Source organism: Bos javanicus, chromosome 21 (genome assembly GCF_032452875.1).
Source record: "Bos javanicus breed banteng chromosome 21, ARS-OSU_banteng_1.0, whole genome shotgun sequence".
NCBI classification, from domain to species: Eukaryota; Metazoa; Chordata; class Mammalia; order Artiodactyla; family Bovidae; genus Bos; species Bos javanicus.
Window position 1 is genome coordinate 30,728,388 of NC_083888.1, and position 17,226 is coordinate 30,745,613.

Below are 17,226 nucleotides of genomic sequence, written 5' to 3' on the forward strand. Positions count from 1 at the left end.
TGTCTTTTATTTCATTATTGATATAGAAGAAGCCAGTATACCGTATTGGCATTTTAACGGTCTTCTGGCATTCCATTGAATTAACTGTTCTGATATTTTGCACATGAAAATTTTGGTTTTGTGGTTATAAAGTTGAAATGGGCAAATAGATTTGTGCCTATATCTGTGTTCACATTTTAGACTAGGTACTAAACTAAATCTAATAGATTTTTAGAAGTCAGGTTAAAGTTCTTGGTACTTCATGCTGTACTATTTCAAAACTTCCTCTTAATAGGAGATTTAAAGCCATTTAAGATGGTTATGGCTTTGTAAAAGTATTAAATATGCTTTACTCAGTTTCTAGCTTTAAAATATAGGATATAAAAGGAGAGAACCTTTTAAATTGGATGGTGAAAGCTTTTCTCCCCTCCTCATAGGATATATGTATTTCTCTCTTCTATGTTCTAGGTCAAGAATAATTTAACTTTTGGCATGAGCTTGAGTAGCTAAATTTTTAATTTTTTTGTAGGATATAGAAGACTTGGATCATTATGAGATGAAGGAAGAAGAGCCCATTAGTGGGAAAAAGTCAGAGGATGAAGGAATTGAAAAAGAAAATTTGGCAATATTAGAGAAAATTAGGAAGACTCAAAGGCAAGACCATCTAAATGTAAGTATTGTATAAATATCTAGAACCTGGACTTTCGTGGTTAAGTAATTACAGTTGACTCTTGGATGCTGACCTTGCAGTCAGAAATCCACATGTAACTACAGCCAGCCTTCTATATCTGCAGTTCCACATCCAAGGATTCAACTGCAGATAGTGTAGTATGTATTTATTGAAAAAGTCTGCATATAAGTGGATCCATGCAGTTCCAACTTGTCTTGTTCAAGAGTCAGCTGTAGAGGAATAATATAAATACAGGGCAATTCAATAAGATACCAACCTCAGCCAGGCCTCTCCATCCCTGCCTTGGTAGTAGGTTCAGTCATATGTTTTATTGCCCTAGTTTTATTTTTTCCCCTAACGTTTCTCATCTACTGATAGCTCCTTTCTACCCTGTTCATCTGTTTTTCTACTCTGTTCATCTGAAATCAGTTACTGTCCAACCTGCTTATCCTGTTTTCTCTTTTTACCCTTTTCCTATGGAATCTGTAAATTTAAATTCAGTCTCTCCTACAAAGTGTAATTCAAATTCTCTCTTCTTCACGAAGCTGGTATCTGGTTTGCTCTGCTATGACAGAACCAAAAGTAACTTTTTCTTTTGACTTAACATCTTTTATATGAAACAGCATGGTAACAAACACAGCTGTGTGGCTTCAGTTTCCCAACTCTATAATGTGGACATTATGTACCGTTTAGATGATTTCTGTAAATAATAAATGAGAATGATGTATATAAAATGTTCAGTGTAGAGAAATATCAAATGAAAGTCTAGCTCTCCATCTCAACACTTAACTGTTTACCTACTGCCTTTCTGTTAAAGCTGTTTATCAACCCCATGAAATCTGAGAACCAGTTCTTTTGTCCTGAGCACAGATTCTCAAACACAGGGAGTGAATTGTTGTGCAAGGAGATGAAAAGTGTTGTAAACAGGAAGATTACTCTCATGTCGTCAGTCTTACTTACTGTACTAATGTAACTGGCAGATCTTTCTTTAGAGGGCAAAGAAATTTAGCCAAGTCTTTACCGTGATTATTAAAAAATAAATAAAAGCTCGTGGTATTCAAGTTAAAGATAGTTACTCTTACTTTCTATATCTTGTGATTGCATCCAATTTGTGTGTTATAGTCAAACAGCTACAAATTATTGAATACTATCACATGACATACACTAAATCCTTTAAACTTTGTATATACCTTTGCATTTAATTTTCATAACCACTGTGTGAAATATTCTTCCTACTCTACAGATGTGAAACTGGGGTTTTAACTCATCAAGTAACGTAGCCAGATTTTCTACCTCACCTTAAAGTGTAGTGCAATTTTTAAGATGTAGCATTTAAAATTTTACACAGATGTATAGAACAGTCTTTTGGATTCTGTGGGAGAAGGCGAGGGTGGGATGATTTGGGAGAATGGCATTGAAACATATATAATATCATATGTGAAATGAATCGCCAGTCCAGGTTCGATGCATGATACAGGTTGCTCGGGGCTGGTGTACTGGGATGACCCAGAGGGCTGGTATGGGGAGGAAGGTGGGAGGGGGTTCAGGATGGGGAGCACGTGTATACCTGTGGTGGATTCATGTTGATGTATGGCAAAACCAATACAATATTGTAAAGTAATTAGCCTCCAAGTAAATAAATTTATATTAAAAAAAAAAAATTTTACAAGGTCAGGTTTTCTTTTTTTTTTTAATTCAGAAGACATTCTAAATGTTTTTCTTATGATAAATAGTTCTATTCATATTCAGTCTTAAGATAAGATACTGGTGCCTTTTAATCTTCAGAGGAGTTGGAACACTGAAAAGTACTGAAACCAGTTGTATGTATGTGGACATGTTTCTCTATTTCTTAATATGTAAACTATAGATTATTAGTATATTCTTGATTATAAGGAAACTGCTTTAGTTAATGTATCATGTTGAGGGTCTTCTAGTATTTTCAAAAATGCATGGAGCCCCTACACATCTATTAAAACGGCCAAAATCTGGAGCACTGACAATACCAAATGGCTGGTGAGGATATGGAGCAACAGGAAACTTTTCTGATTGCTGATAGAAAAATAGTGTCTGGCAGATTCTTTAAAAACTAAACATATTCTTACCATACAATCCAGCAGTTGAGCTCCTTGGTATTTGCTCAAATAAACTGAAAAGTTATGTCCACACAAAAACCTGCACATGGATTTTTATAGCAGCTTTGTTCATAATTGCCAAAGCTTGGAAGCAACCAAGATAATCTTTGGTAGGAAAGCAAATAAACTGTAGTACATCCAGGCAATGGAATATTAATCCCTGATAGAAAAAAAGTAATGAGTTGTCAAGACAGGACATAGGCCTGGAGGAACCTTAAATTCATGTTACAGGTGAAAGAAGCCGATCTGAAAAGGTTGCAGACTGTGTTTCAATTATATGGCATTCTGGAAAAGGCAAAACTATGTAGACAGTAAAAAGATCCGTGGTTGCCAGGGAGTGGGGGCTGGGGTGGGATTAATAGGTGAAGCGCTGAGGACTTTTTGGGCAATGAAAATACTTTGTATGTTACTGTAACGTGTGAATGCATGTCATTATACGTTTGTCCAGATCCGTAGAATGTACAGCACTGAAAGTGAACCATAAGATGGTGTAATGATGTGTCCAAGTAGGTTTATAAGTTGTAAGAAATACGCCCCTGAAGGATGCTTGATAATGAGGGTGACTATTGATTGTGAGGGGCAGTTATATAGGAAATCTCTGTACTGTTCTCTTAATTTTGCTGTGAACATGAAACTTCCCACCCCAGTAAAACCACAAAAAAGAAAAAAATTAAAAAAAAATTGATGAATTTGAAATAGACTCTTATTAGTTCTAGGGTATTGAAGTGGTCATGGTGATCTGGACATAAATTAGTCTTTTTTTTTTTTTTTTCAGATGACAAATAGTAAATGAATCAGACCTGTTCCAAATTTGTATTCCTGTTGCAACTTTATGATATTGATTTAATTTTTTTGACTTCTTAAAGTGTTAAGTGGTGATCCATTTTTACAGTCTCATTGTGAACATTTATTTCAGGTTCAGATACCTTAAATCTTTAGTTATTTGAATCAATAAATCCTGGTAAACAGCAAGTTTTATATTTCAGGGTGCAGTGTCCGGGTCTGTACAAGCTTCAGATAGACTTATGAAAGAGCTCAGGGACATATACAGATCACAGAGTTATAAAACAGGTAAGGATCTCTGGATCTCTGCTGTTGTCCTTATGCCTAAAGTTTTCAGATATAATATAATTTCTCATAGTATAACTGGACAGAAACAGAAATGTTTATTAACTTTATTTTAGGAATGTGAAATGAAAATGCAAATTTAAGTAACCAAAAGATGTGGGGGATAAAATAGCATGAGTTCACTTATTGTTTGGATTTTTAGAAATTGTTTTTATGGACACATTTTTTGTCTTCTTGTTGATAGGGATTCATAGGATTTTAATCTTCTGGGTGTAGAAAGGTACAAGAAATATCTGCTTTAGAAAGTAAATAAGATGAATATGTTTTATTGTACAAAGAATTATTGCCAAGTTAATTTATGTTTTTTATTCCTTTTTTTGAAACGACAAACTCATAAACATAATCAACTGTTATAGAGAGAGTTAAAATAGGTTTTTTTTTTTTTTTTAAATTATAGTTTGACTTAAGAGTTCTTTCTTAACCAGTAAGACTTAAATATTGTGGAACCTCCATAACTGACATAAAATTCCCTCATACTATTGCAGAGAGTCTAAAAGTACTGTATAAGATAAAGAGCCAAACTTTACTTTCTTTGAAAAAAGTAGCATTATAATTCATTCAGAATTTTTCAGAGTGATCAAACCTAAATCATTAGAGCTTATTTAAAAACAAACAATCAGCCTCTCCCCTTTATAGAACAAGATAAGTCAGACTTGTTTCTGAGATTATTACAAGTTTTGGTGTCCTAACAGTTCTTATAAGAAGTCTGAAAGTTTGTGTGTAGAAACCTAATAAAGTTTAATATTTGAATACTATTTATAGTGAAAATCATCACTTGTTTGTTATGGCATTATTTTGTAGTAATAAAAAATTAAATTAATAACCAGATATATGGTGAGCTTAATTAAATCATGGCTTATCCATAAAGTAAAATACTGTAGAATTATTTTAAAAATTGACAATAAATTTCTATATACTAAGCTGGAAAAAATGCCCCCTGAAAGATTATAAAACTATATGTTAGAGGGATTCCATTTTAATTGAAATGTTTGTATATGCATAGGGGAAAAGTCTTAAGTACATGTGATTTTGCATAATCTTTTTTTTCCTTTTGCAGTGAATGGTAAACAGTTTCTCAACCCCACAATCCTCTTCATGATGACTTTAGTTATCTATTTATGGCATAAGATACTCTGTTCCATCACAAGAATTATTACATTACAACTTAGCTGTTATGTTTTAATAGCAAAATTTCTTGATTTTGTTGGCTATATAGTGTGTACATTTACAACAGAGCAATAGTTATAAGATCAAGTGCAACAGTTACAAGTAAAGAGTAACTAACATGCCCTATATCATTACAGGGATTTATTCAGTGGAACTCATAAATGACAGTTTATATGACTGGCATGTTAAACTGCAGAAGTAAGTGCTTTTTTATGCTAACCCACTCTTTTTAATGGTAGACTATCACAATGAGATTTCCTCCCTGCTTAATTTGGTACCTATTTACTATGGCTTCTTCTTAGAACTTTAGATCCTGTTTGTATAGAAGTAGTTCTTAGGTTGTTAAAATGAGCTGTTTCTTGGGCTTAATAAGTAATGAGAAAGCAGGAGGAGGAAAAGAAGGGCCAGCTGTGGGAGAAAGTGTTTCATGGAGTTAGTGAGACAATTAGGAACTATACAAACAAAAGTGTATAAATAACTTGATGAGTTAGTATCCATTGTGTACTCGAAGTAAGAAATGAGGAGATCTTTATATAAACAGTTGTAGACAAATTTAGGTTTTGTTAGTGATTTCACTTGTCCTTGGTAAATTTCTCTCATTGAACCCTTTGTCTAATAATTTAGTTTGAGAGAAGCAGATTAAATTTTTGAGTTCTTGAGAAGACTGTGTACATATGACCCTTTCCTTTAGGATAACTGCTAACTTTGCATGCCATTTGAGAGAAGAGATTTAGAATACTGTGATCTCTTCTTTGGACATTTAATCTCAAGGAATTGGAGACTATAGTAATTTGTTTTTCTAGGGACCATAGAACAACTTTAGACTTTCTCTGTTTGCAACTTACCCTAGGGGCTCTGTTTTTAGCTTTTGGAATGGTTCATTTTTAAAGTTAGTGAGGAAAAAAAATCTGACCTTTTTGTTTGAACTGTTTTTTTGTTTTGTAATTCTTAGGGTGGATCCTGATAGTCCTTTGCACAGTGATCTTCAGATTTTAAAAGAAAAAGAAGGCATAGAATATATTTTGCTTAACTTCTCTTTTAAGGTAAGAAAAATTTTAAGGGGACTACATATGCTTCTAATGCAACATATATTTGTACAATTGCTTTGGAAACTATTTGGTATAACTTGGCAAAGTAGAAGATACTTGTACCCTATGGTCCAGGAATTCTCCTTCTAGATACACAATCTGCAAGAAATGAGTACTTAAATGTGCCAGGAGACAAACACAAGAATGTTCAAAGCAGCATTGTTTATAATAGGCTCAAATAAAAATAACCTAAGTGTCTCCCAGTAAAATTGAGAACTGTGGTATTCATAAAATGGAATAGAGCTATGTACAACAAGATAGATGAATCTTGAACACGGTTTGAGCAGAAAGCAGATCCAGAAACATGTTTTGTACAGTTTCGTTTATATAGAGCTCAAAAATAGGTAAAACTAAATTGTTTAGGGCATGCATTCTCATTGGAGGCAGGTCTCTCTCCTTCCTCGCTCCCCACCCCACACCCAGTGCAGTGAAAATTGGTCCTTGGAGTGGAAAAGGCTTAGATGTTAAGATGGCCTGTAGCCGTTCAAGGGACCATAGTATGTATATACATACACACTATGTCTGAGGTGTTAAAATTTGATGAGGGAGCAGGACAGGGAAGAATTAGGAAAAAAAATACTCTAAAAAGGCTTGTTAGTGGGACAGAAATGAAAAGAAGGCTGAGAAGCATTAATGGATTCATACTTGGAAATGAAGATGCGAGTACCATACAGTTAAGATAGCAAGTACGTCTAGGTAAGAGGGAGGGAGTTGTGAGCTGAAAGGGACATCTGGGGGCTTCTTGGATACTGGCTATTGTCTCTTTCTTGACCAGGGTGGTGGTTGTGTGGATACAGTTTCGTGCTAATGTGTAACAGTATACCTATATACTTTTCTAAATTTATGTGTTGTGTTTAACAACTTTTTTTTTTCAAGTTGCTAAAAAACAAAAGTTAAAGAAGAATGGCAATGAAATCTAGATAAAATGTATTGATTTACTATGGACTCTGGATAAGTGTAGTGGTTTTAAGCCTTTGTTTAAAAACATTGTGAAGCATTTCTAAGGGATTATGTTTTAATTATTTGGAGCTGGTTTTTGACTTGTTCTGTGAAATTGAGAAATTGTGTAACAGCTGTCTTGCAGATAAACATTTTTTTTCTATTTCAGTTAGACTTCAGTGCATTTTAGTGTGATAGAACGAACAGCAGTCCTCAACTTTTTGGCACCAGGATGGGTTTCATGGAAGACAGTTTTGCCACAGACTGGGTCTGGAGGTGGTTTGGGGATGATTTAAGTGTGTTACATTTTTTGTGTTATTCTATTATTATTACATCAGCTCCACCTCAGATCACCAGGCATTAGATCTCGGAGGCTGGGGACCCCTGCTATAGAAGGCTGGAGGACGTAAGGCATCTAAAGTGTAATCCCTGTTCTTTAAGGACCTGTCGTCTTCCTGGAGAGAAATCTGTGATGAAAACTGTAGGGCTCTGGAGGTCATGATGGAGAGTCTCGGAGCTTACCTTTATGTAGTTAAAAAGCTAGCAGGGGGTTTTAGGCAGGGGTAGGACTGATCTATTAGGCTTTTTACTTTATTTTTAAAAAACAATTAGTATGCCATCAGCATCAGAGTAGGGTTTGGATAAGATAGAGTAGACTTCTGGGATATAAGGTGGGGGCATTGATTTTAATCTGGGCGGAAGAGTAATGAAGATTGGTAGTGGTAGGAATAGATGAAAGTAGATGAATATGGGCTTCCCTGGTGGCTCAGCTGGTAAAGAATCTGCCTGCAGTGTGGGACACCTGGGTCTGATCCCTGGGTTGGGAAGATCTCCTGGAGGAGGGAAAGGCTACCCACTCCAGTATTCTGGCCTGGAGAATTCCATGGACTGTACAGTCCACAGGGTTGCAAAGAGTTGGACACGACTGAGTGACTTTCACTACCATTAGATAAATATGAGATGTTTTGAAGGAAGAAAAGACATGAAAGGATACTTTTACACTTGTAGAAAGGAGTAATTTTCTGAAAGCTGCTTACTTAGTGTTTGTGTGTGTATATTCTTGTTTGGGCTTATATCCTCATTTATGATTGAACTTTCTTCAAATAACCCAAATGTCAAATGTCACTATTTTCCCATGGCTTTGTTATTGTAGAAATTATTGAGGCTATCGGCTGGGTTCCTTTCCTAGAGAGTGAATCTGGCATATATTTACTGATTCATGTGGTGCAAAGAACCTAGAAATGTATCTTTTTTAAAAATGCAAATTTTTATTTTATTTATTTTTGGCCATACTGTGTGGGTTGTGGGCTCCCTCTTCCCTGACCAGGAATCAAACTCTGGCCCTTGACAGTAAAAGCATGAAGTCCTAACCACTGGACTGCCAGGGAATTCCCCTATGTAAATTATTTTTAACTTGAAATCTAAATAATTAAACCATATGCGCAATACCAAGCTTAAGAAATAGAACCGTATCAATATCTTTGAAGCCCAATGTGGGCCACTCCCCTCCCACATTCTCCTTTCAGACATATCTTTAAAGGAATATGAAATCTTGACCAGGAAACTGTTTGAGACTTGTGACTGTGGATAGTGTTTTCACTATATTTTCTTGCTCTAGATAGAACTTCAGGGAGGACAATCTGGGAGGTAAATAAATGGCTGAGATTCTGTTGGATTTGTGTTTCTGGACCATGGTTTCTGATACCAGAAAGAAGGGCCTTTGCTAGGGCTGAAGTATTTAAGAGGCCTGGGAAGGTTAAGATTGCCCTGAGCTAACCGGCCTTGTGAAGAGGACCTTAAACTCAGTTGACAAGTTATAAGTATCTCAATTCATAGATTTTGGAGAATAGCAGATATGACTCAGAAAGAAGGATCCACAGAAGGAGCAGGAATAGTATTCAAGGCCTTGAATGTCCACAGTGACACCTTGAGGGTCCTGAAGAATAAGAAAATGAAACTTGAGATACAGTGTGACACTAGGTTGGAAAGGCGAAAGGGGGCAGAGGGTATTAGATTTGTCAGCAGCTTGGTTAGGAAGTGGTGGTCTGGCTTTTCCGGCCACGTGTGAATTACAGAGTTGAATTCTGAGGTAGTACTTTAAAAAGAGTTTGTTTAGACAAGTCTGGGTTCATCTAGAGAATAGCAGCCGGGATTAGAGATTCCATGCCATGTCCTAAAATGGTGGGATTGTAGATTTGGAGAGGAGAACATGGGGGTTTGTGATAGCTTGTCTTCAACTATTTGAAGGACTGGGGATGTAGAAGTATTAGTTTGATTTTGTTTTTGATGAACACAAGGCATGGCAATTAGTAAGTCAGACTGTAAAGTGACGGTTTTCAACTCACTATAAGGAAGTGATTTGTAACTATTTAGAGCCATCCAATGATGTAGTCATTCAAAAATAGAATGTTCCTCATCGTTAAGAATAGCTTGGAAGGCCTAGACAGTTTATTTGGAAATCAGATAACTGTGTGAGGTCACTATAAACTCTGATCTTCTTAGTTTCTGAGTTAATACACTACAGTAACTTGCATATCTATATTTTTGTTTTTGTTTTAGATACACGGCATGGCTCGCAGGATTTTAGTTCCCCCACCAGGGATTGAACCTGGCAGTGAAAGTGTGGAGTCCTAACTGCTGGACTGCCTGGGAATTCCCTCTCATATATCTGTTTTAACAGAAACCTTTTTCTCTTGCCCCCAGTGCCTGTACCTACCCTCCCCCACCCCGACACCTTATTTCTGTAAAATTTTGGTTACTGAGTTCCAAGGTACAGAGTTTGTGGAATAGAATCCCTAAGTTTTGATAGAGTAGTTAATCTGAGGCATTACTTAAAGTGAAGGGAAACCTTACTGTCACATAATCAATTGAGAGAGGTTTGTAGTCACTCCTATGGAATCACACATTGAACAATCTAAAATATAGGAAATTAAATCAAGTTGTGCTTTACCAAACTTTGCATCTATGCCTTTCTTTATTAAATTGTAGAAAAAAGGTGAGCTACTTATTCAGAAGTAGATTATAATAACTGTCATTAAGTTGGTTTTGTGTGGATAGATTTCTTCTTTTTCTGCCTTACAATAGATAGCTAAGATTACCTGTTTTACCCATCAGAAGTATGTTTTTTATCTCCCTCTCCTATTAGGATTTAATTTTCATAGTTTATATGTTCCTCAGAGCCTTGCTGGAGGATGGGTAGAGGTAGGGAGTTAAACACTGTATGTTTGTATTCTTAGAAATAAGCACTGTTATTTTTCTGTTTCTTAGAAGTAAACATTGTATTTTCGTGTTCTTAGAAATAACTGGATGAAACAAATGTTTGTTTCGCTCCTTTACCTGCAGATTGATTTTTGATTTAAGGGGCATTAGTTGTTGACTAATTCTTTTTTATTTGAACATAGAAATTGGTAATTTCTCTTAGGCTTCCTGACACATCTTCGTGGGAGGCAGTATGCTGTTACTTTGTTCCTCTGTTGTAGTGGCCGGGACCTTTTTTGGACTCATCTGACACTGACACTTTGTCAGAGGCCAAGACCTCTGACATTCTGAGGCTACCTCAGCTACAGTCTTTGCTTAAGTTCACTGAGAGAAAAAGTTTTGTTCTGGAAACCTCAGTTTCCAGGACTGAAAATTTGAAAGAACTGTGCAGCCTGAGAATTAACTAAGATTCTTTTCTCTTATTTTGCCTTTATATGTTTATCAAGCCTGATCTTTGCCAAAGCGATCATCTATTGACGTTTAATGTTGTTATTGCTATTTGGGTTTCAATCTAGTGTCTCATTCTATTTGTCCTTGAACCATCTCTTTTTTCTCACTTCGTTCAGATTTTTAAGAAATTACTCTAGTTCCCCTACCTCTATTAGCATGGTGCTTATCATTCCTTAACTCTTCTTTACTACCTTACAATTACAACGCATATCCTTAGCTTGTCAAAGTGTAATATATATTTGTTAGTGTTTTCCTTCTTCCTTGTCAACACAGAGAGCTTAGAACACGTACTCTGTGCTCTTGTTGTCATTCCTTTTAGTTCTATATTTATCTAAACCCTTATATGTCACTATTACATAACTCATCAGTATTCTTTTGGGCCTGTATATGTATTAGCTCTCTTCATGGTCTTTATTCTCCATGTTTCCATCTAGGACCTTCCTCTTGCTTGAAGAATATCCATTTTTGTTTCCTTTAGAGTGGGTCTGCTTATAGGAAAATATCTTTATTTGGACTTCATTTTTGGAAAGTATTTTCATTTGGTATAGATTTTTAGGTTGGAAATTCCTTTCTTTCATTACCTCAAAGATGTCATTCCTCTATTATAGCTTCCATTGTTTCTCTTGAAGTATTTACAGTGGGTAAATCTTATGAAATCTTTAATCATTTTTAGAAAATTCTCAGACATTATCTCTTCAAATATTACTTCTATCCCATTCTCTCTTCTTCTAGAACTCTACATATATGATTAGCCTTTTCAATTCATTTTCCTACATCTTGCTTATTATCTGTATTTTCCACTTTTTTCTCTCTCTTGGCTTCATTTGGGATGCTTTCTGACTTATTTTTTCAGTATACTAAATTTCTTTTCCAGGTCTCCACGGGTAGTTAAACTCATCCATCAAGTTATTAATTTCATTTATTTATTTCTAAGCTTCAGAATTTCTATATAGTTCATTTTTATAATTTTAGTTTTCTGCCATGGTTTTCAGGCTTGTCTTTTCTTGCACATATTTGGCTTCAGTTCAGTTCAGTCGATCAGTCATGTCCAATCATCACTCTTTGCAACGCCATAGACTGCAGCTCACCAGGCCTCCCTGTCCATCTCCAACTCTTGGAGTCCACCCAAACTCATGTCCATTGAGTCGGTGATGCCATCCAACCATCTCATCCTCTGTTGTCCCCTTTTCCTCCTGCCTTCAATCTTTCCCAGCATCAGGGTCTTTTCCAATGAGTCAGTTCTTCATGTCAGGTGGCCAAAGTATTGGAGTTTCAGCTTCAACAACAGTCCTTCCAGTGAATACTCAGGACTGATCTCCTTTAGGATGGACTGGTTGGATCTCCTTGCAATCCAAGGGACTCTCAAGAGTCTTCCCCAATACCCTAGTTCAAAAGCATCAATTCTTTGGTGCTCATCTTTCTTTATAGTCCACCTCTCATATCCATATGTGACCATTGGAAAAACCATAGCTTTGACTAGACGGACCTTTGTTGTCAAAGTAATGTCTCTGCTTTTGAATATGCTATCTAGGTTGGTCATAACTTTCCTTCCAAGGAGTAAGCGTCTTTTAATTTCATGGCTGCAATCACCATCTGCAATGATTTTGGAGCCCCAAAAAATAAAGTCTGACATTGTTTCCACTGTTTCCCCATCTATTTGCCATGAAGTGATGGGACTGGATGCCATGATCTTCGTTTTCTGAATGTTGAGCTTTAATCCAACTTTTTCACTCTCCTTTTTCACTTTCATCCTGAGGCTCTTTAGTTCCTCTTCACTTTCTGCCATGAGGGTGGTGTCATCTGCATATCTGAGGTTATTGATATTTCTCCCGGCAATCTTGATTCCAGCTTGTGTTTCATTCAGCCCAGCGCTTCTCATGATATAAGTACTCTGCATATAAATTAAATAAGCACGGAGACAATATACAGCCTTGACTTCCTCCTTTTCCTATTTGGAACCAGTCTGTGGTTCCATGTCCAGTTCTAACTGTTGCTTCCTGATCTTCATACAGATTTCTCAAGAGGCAGGTCAGGTGGTCTGGTATTCCCATCTCTTTCAGAATTTTCTACAGTTTATTGTGATCCACACGGTCAAAGGTTTTGGTGTAGTCAATAAAGCAGGAGTAGGTGTTCTTCTGGAACTCATTTGCTTTTTCGGTGATTCTGCGGATGTTGGCAGTTTGATCTCTGGTTCCTCTGCCTTTTCTAAATCCAGCTTGAACATCTGGAAGTTCACGGTTCACGTATTACTGAAGCCTGGCTTGGAGAATTTTGAGCATTACTTTACTAGCGTGTGCGATGAATGCAATTTTGTGGTAGTTTGAACTTTCTTTGGTGTTGCCTTTCTTTGGGATTGGAATGAAAACTGACCTTTTCCGGTCCTGTGGTCACTGCTGAGTTTTCCATATTTGCTGGCATATTGAGTGTAGCACTTTCACAGCATCATCTTTCAGGATTTGAAATAGCTCAACTGGAATTCCATCACCTCCACTAGCTTTGTTTGTAGTGATGCTTCCTAAGGCCCACTTGACTTCACATTCCAGAATGTCTGGCTCTAGTGAGTGATCACACCATCATGATCATCTGGGTAGTGAAGATCTTTTTTGTACAAGTTCTTCTGTGTAGTCTTGCCACCTCTTCTTAATATCTTCTGCTTCTGTTAGGCCCATACCATTTCTGTCCTTTATTGTGCCCATCTTTGTGTGAAAATTTCCCTTGGTATCTCTAATTTTCTTGAAGAGATCTCTAGTCTTTCCCATTTGTTGTTTTCCTCTATTTCTTTGCACTGATCACTGAGGAAGGCTTTCTTATCTCTCCTTGCTATTGTTTGGAACTCTGCATTCAAAAGGGTATATCTTTCCTTTTCTCCTTTGTTTTTCGCTTCTCTTCTTTTCTCAGCTATTTGTATGGCCTCCTCAGAGAGCCATTTTGCTTTTTGCATTTCTTGGGGATGGTCTTGATCCCTGTTTCCTGTACAATGTCACGAACCTCCATCCATAGTTCATCAGGCACTCTGTCCATCAGATCTAGTCCCTTAAATCTTAGATCTACTGTATAATCATAAGGGATTTGATTTAGGTCATACCTAAATGGTCTAGTGGTTTTCCCCACTTTCTTCAATTTAAGTCTGAATTTGGCAATAAGGAGTTCATGATCTGAGCCACAGTCAGCTCCCGGTCTTGTTTTTGCTCACTGTATAGAGTTTCTCCATCTTTGGCTGCAAAGAATATAATCAGTCTGATTTCAGTGTTGACCATCTGGTGACGTCCATGTGTAGAGTCTTCTCTTGTGTTGTTGGAAGAGGGTGATTTTTATGATCAGTGCATCCTCTTGGCAAAACTCTGTGAGCCTTTGCCCTGCTTCATTCTCTACTCCAAGGCCAAATTTGCCTGTTACTCCAGGTGTTTCTTGACTTCCTATTTATTCCAGTCCCTTATAATGACACGGACATCTTTTTTGGGTGTTAGTTTTTAAAGGTCTTGTAGGTCTTCATGGAACCGTTCAACTTCAGCTTCTTCAGCATTACTGGTCGGGGCATAGACTTGGATTACTGTGATATTGAATATTCACCTTCAGTTCAGTTCAGTTCAGTCGCTCAGTCGTGTCCAACTCTTTGCGACCCTATGAATCACAGCACATCAGGCCTCCCTGTCCATCACCGACTCCTGAAGTTCATCCAGACTCACATCCATCGAGTCAGTGATGCCATCCAGCTATCTCATCCTCTGTCGTCCCCTTCTCCTCCTACCCCCGATCCCTCCCAGCATCAGAGTCTTTTCCAATAAGTCAACTCTTCGCATGAGGTGGCCAAAGTACTGGAGTTTCAGCCTTAGCATCATTCCTTCCAAAGAAATCTCAGGGCTGATCTCCTTCAGAATGGACTGGTTGGATCTTGCAGTCCAAGGGACTCTCAAGAGTCTTCTCCAACACCACAGTTCAAAAGCATCAATTCTTCGACACTCAGCCTTCTTCACAGTCCAACTCTCACATCCAAAAATGACCACAGGAAAAACCATAGCCTTGACTAGACGAACCTTTATTGGCAAAGTAATGTCTCTGCTTTTGAATATGCTATCTAGGTTGGTCATAACTTTCCTTCCAAGGAGTAAGCATCTTTTAATTTCATGGCTTCAGTCACCATCTGCAGTGATTTTGGAGCCCAGAAAAATAAAGTCTGACACTGTTTCCAGTGTTTCCCCATCTATTTCCCATGAAGTGATGGGACCAGATGCCATGATCTTCGTTTTCTGAATGTTGAGCTTTAAGCCAACTCTTTCACTCTCCACTTTCACTTTCCTCAAGAGGCTTTTTAGTTCCTCTTCACTTTCTGCCATAAGGGTGGTGTCATCTGCATATCTGAGGTTATTGATATTTCTCCCGGCAATCTTGACTCCAGCTTGTGTTTCTTCCAGTCCAGCGTTTCTCATGATGTACTCTGCGTATAAGTTAAATAAGCAGGGTGACAATATACAGCCTTGACAAACTCCTTTTCCTATTTGGAACCAGTCTGTTGTTCCATGTCCAGTTCTAACTGTTGCTTCCTGACCTGCATACAAAATATTCAGTTTAGTTATTTTAAAATCTGTGTCGGATAACGCTTATCTTGACACCCTGTAGTTGTGTCTGTCATTTTCTGATAATGCTGTCTTTAAGTGTCATATGACTGGTTATTTTTGGTGATAGATGTTATATATGAATGATTAGAGAGCTATTTTGAAGCCTTGGATGCTAGTCCTCTAAATAGAAGATGTATGTCTGCCCATCAGGTACTTGGGCATTGTAACCGAGGATCCCTGAATCCCAAATGGCAGTGAGATGATATAAAGATGGGCTTTGTTCTCTACCTGTGTAGTTTGTGATTTGTCCTTCAGGGTTCCAAGCTAACGTGTGCTATAGCGACTTGTAAGGAGTCTTGTTCTTCTCAGCTTCTTAACCTCTTATCTTCCTCTCCTCCAATTGAAAGAAAATCCAAAGGGAAAAAAAGACTGCACTCTGAGGTTCCCTTTTCTTGATCTTAGCTCTGTAGTTATACATTTGTCTACCTTTTCTAGTTCATAGCCAGATGATTGATCCAAATTACCTAGTCCATCATTATTGGAATGGTTCCTTTATATAGTTCTCTTGGAAGTGGGAACCTCTTTCTGTATTTCATAATTTTGCAAATATACTGTTCTGTTTGGGCCTGATCTTCATTTTTATTTGCTTTGGTTTTCATTTCATTTTGGGGGACTATTTTTATGTTTATGATTTTCATTCATCATTAGATAATAAATGTATGCATTCTTTATAGATTATTTTAAAATCTTCTAAATAATACAGTATTAAGGATATTCTTAAAATTAAACTTCCTTATTTGTTTTTTAGGATAACTTTCCATTTGATCCTCCATTTGTTCGAGTGGTATTACCTGTTCTCTCAGGAGGGTAAGTTTAAGTGATTATTTTCTTTGATAGTATACATCAGAATCATTTGGAGGGCTAGTCAAATGCCAGGAGGCCTAGAATGCTAAACTTTAACTCAAAGTTTGTGATTCAATAGGACTTGTTATGGGGCCTGCTGCTGCTAAATTGCTTCAGTCATTTCCGACTCTGTGCAACACCATAGACGGCAGCCCACCAGGCTCCCCTGTCCCTGGGATTCTCCAGGCAAGAACACTGGAGTGGGTTGCCATTTCCTTCTCCAGTGCATGAAAGGGAAAAGTGAAAGTGAAGTCGCTCAGTTGTGTCCGACTCTTAGCAACCCCATGGACTGCAGCCCACCAGGCTCCTCCGTCCATGGGAGTTTCCAGGCAAGAGTACTGGAGTGGGGTGCCATTGCCTTCCTCATGGGGCCTGAGAATTTCCATATCTAAGATAGTTTCAGGTGAAGCTGATGTTCCAGGCTGGGAACCATAATTTAAGCATCACTGGTATAACTCATTATGTTTATAGGGGTTTTTAAATGACCCTATGTGTATATACTTCACCTTAAAAAATCAAATGTTTTTCAAATGTAAGTTGTGATTGAGGGTTTAGAGAAAGTTAGGATTAGAGAGTGATTCCCATATGCCCATTATGCGAGGAATAATCACAGGAAATCTCACAGGCCTATGGAGCTGGTCATTGATTTTCTAAAGGGGTGGTCTCAGTTTGGTAGAATTAAATGGTAATTGCCTGGCATTTTTTATTGAAACTTGTTTTTTTTTTTGGTGATTAGAAGTCATATGAATGATGGGGAAAAGATCAGAATTTGTACCTAGGTTAGTTGTGGAAGGTTCTGTAGATCCTTGAAATAACAGGAGTTAAAATAGTTTGAGAATTGTGATATGCTCAGCTGATCAAGTCCACTCCGTGAAACAATCATATTATGGTAATTAAAATCTAAAAATATCCAATCCTTTGATCATTTCTATGCTTTATATAGTAATAGTCTAATT

At 37.2% G+C, this 17,226-nt stretch overlaps 1 protein-coding gene across 2 annotated transcripts in view; it reads left to right on the forward strand.

Annotated features, from left to right (window-relative positions):
- UBE2Q2 (ubiquitin conjugating enzyme E2 Q2) overlaps positions 1-17,226 on the forward strand; it is a 62,540-nt gene that overhangs the window by 24,218 nt on the left and 21,096 nt on the right. For both annotated transcript variants that reach the window (XM_061394720.1, XM_061394719.1), the window contains 5 exons: positions 509-649; positions 3,768-3,852; positions 5,214-5,274; positions 6,029-6,119; positions 16,176-16,234. In XM_061394720.1, the coding sequence (XP_061250704.1) occupies positions 509-649; positions 3,768-3,852; positions 5,214-5,274; positions 6,029-6,119; positions 16,176-16,234 (437 nt within the window). The remainder of the gene's footprint in view (positions 1-508; positions 650-3,767; positions 3,853-5,213; positions 5,275-6,028; positions 6,120-16,175; positions 16,235-17,226) is intronic.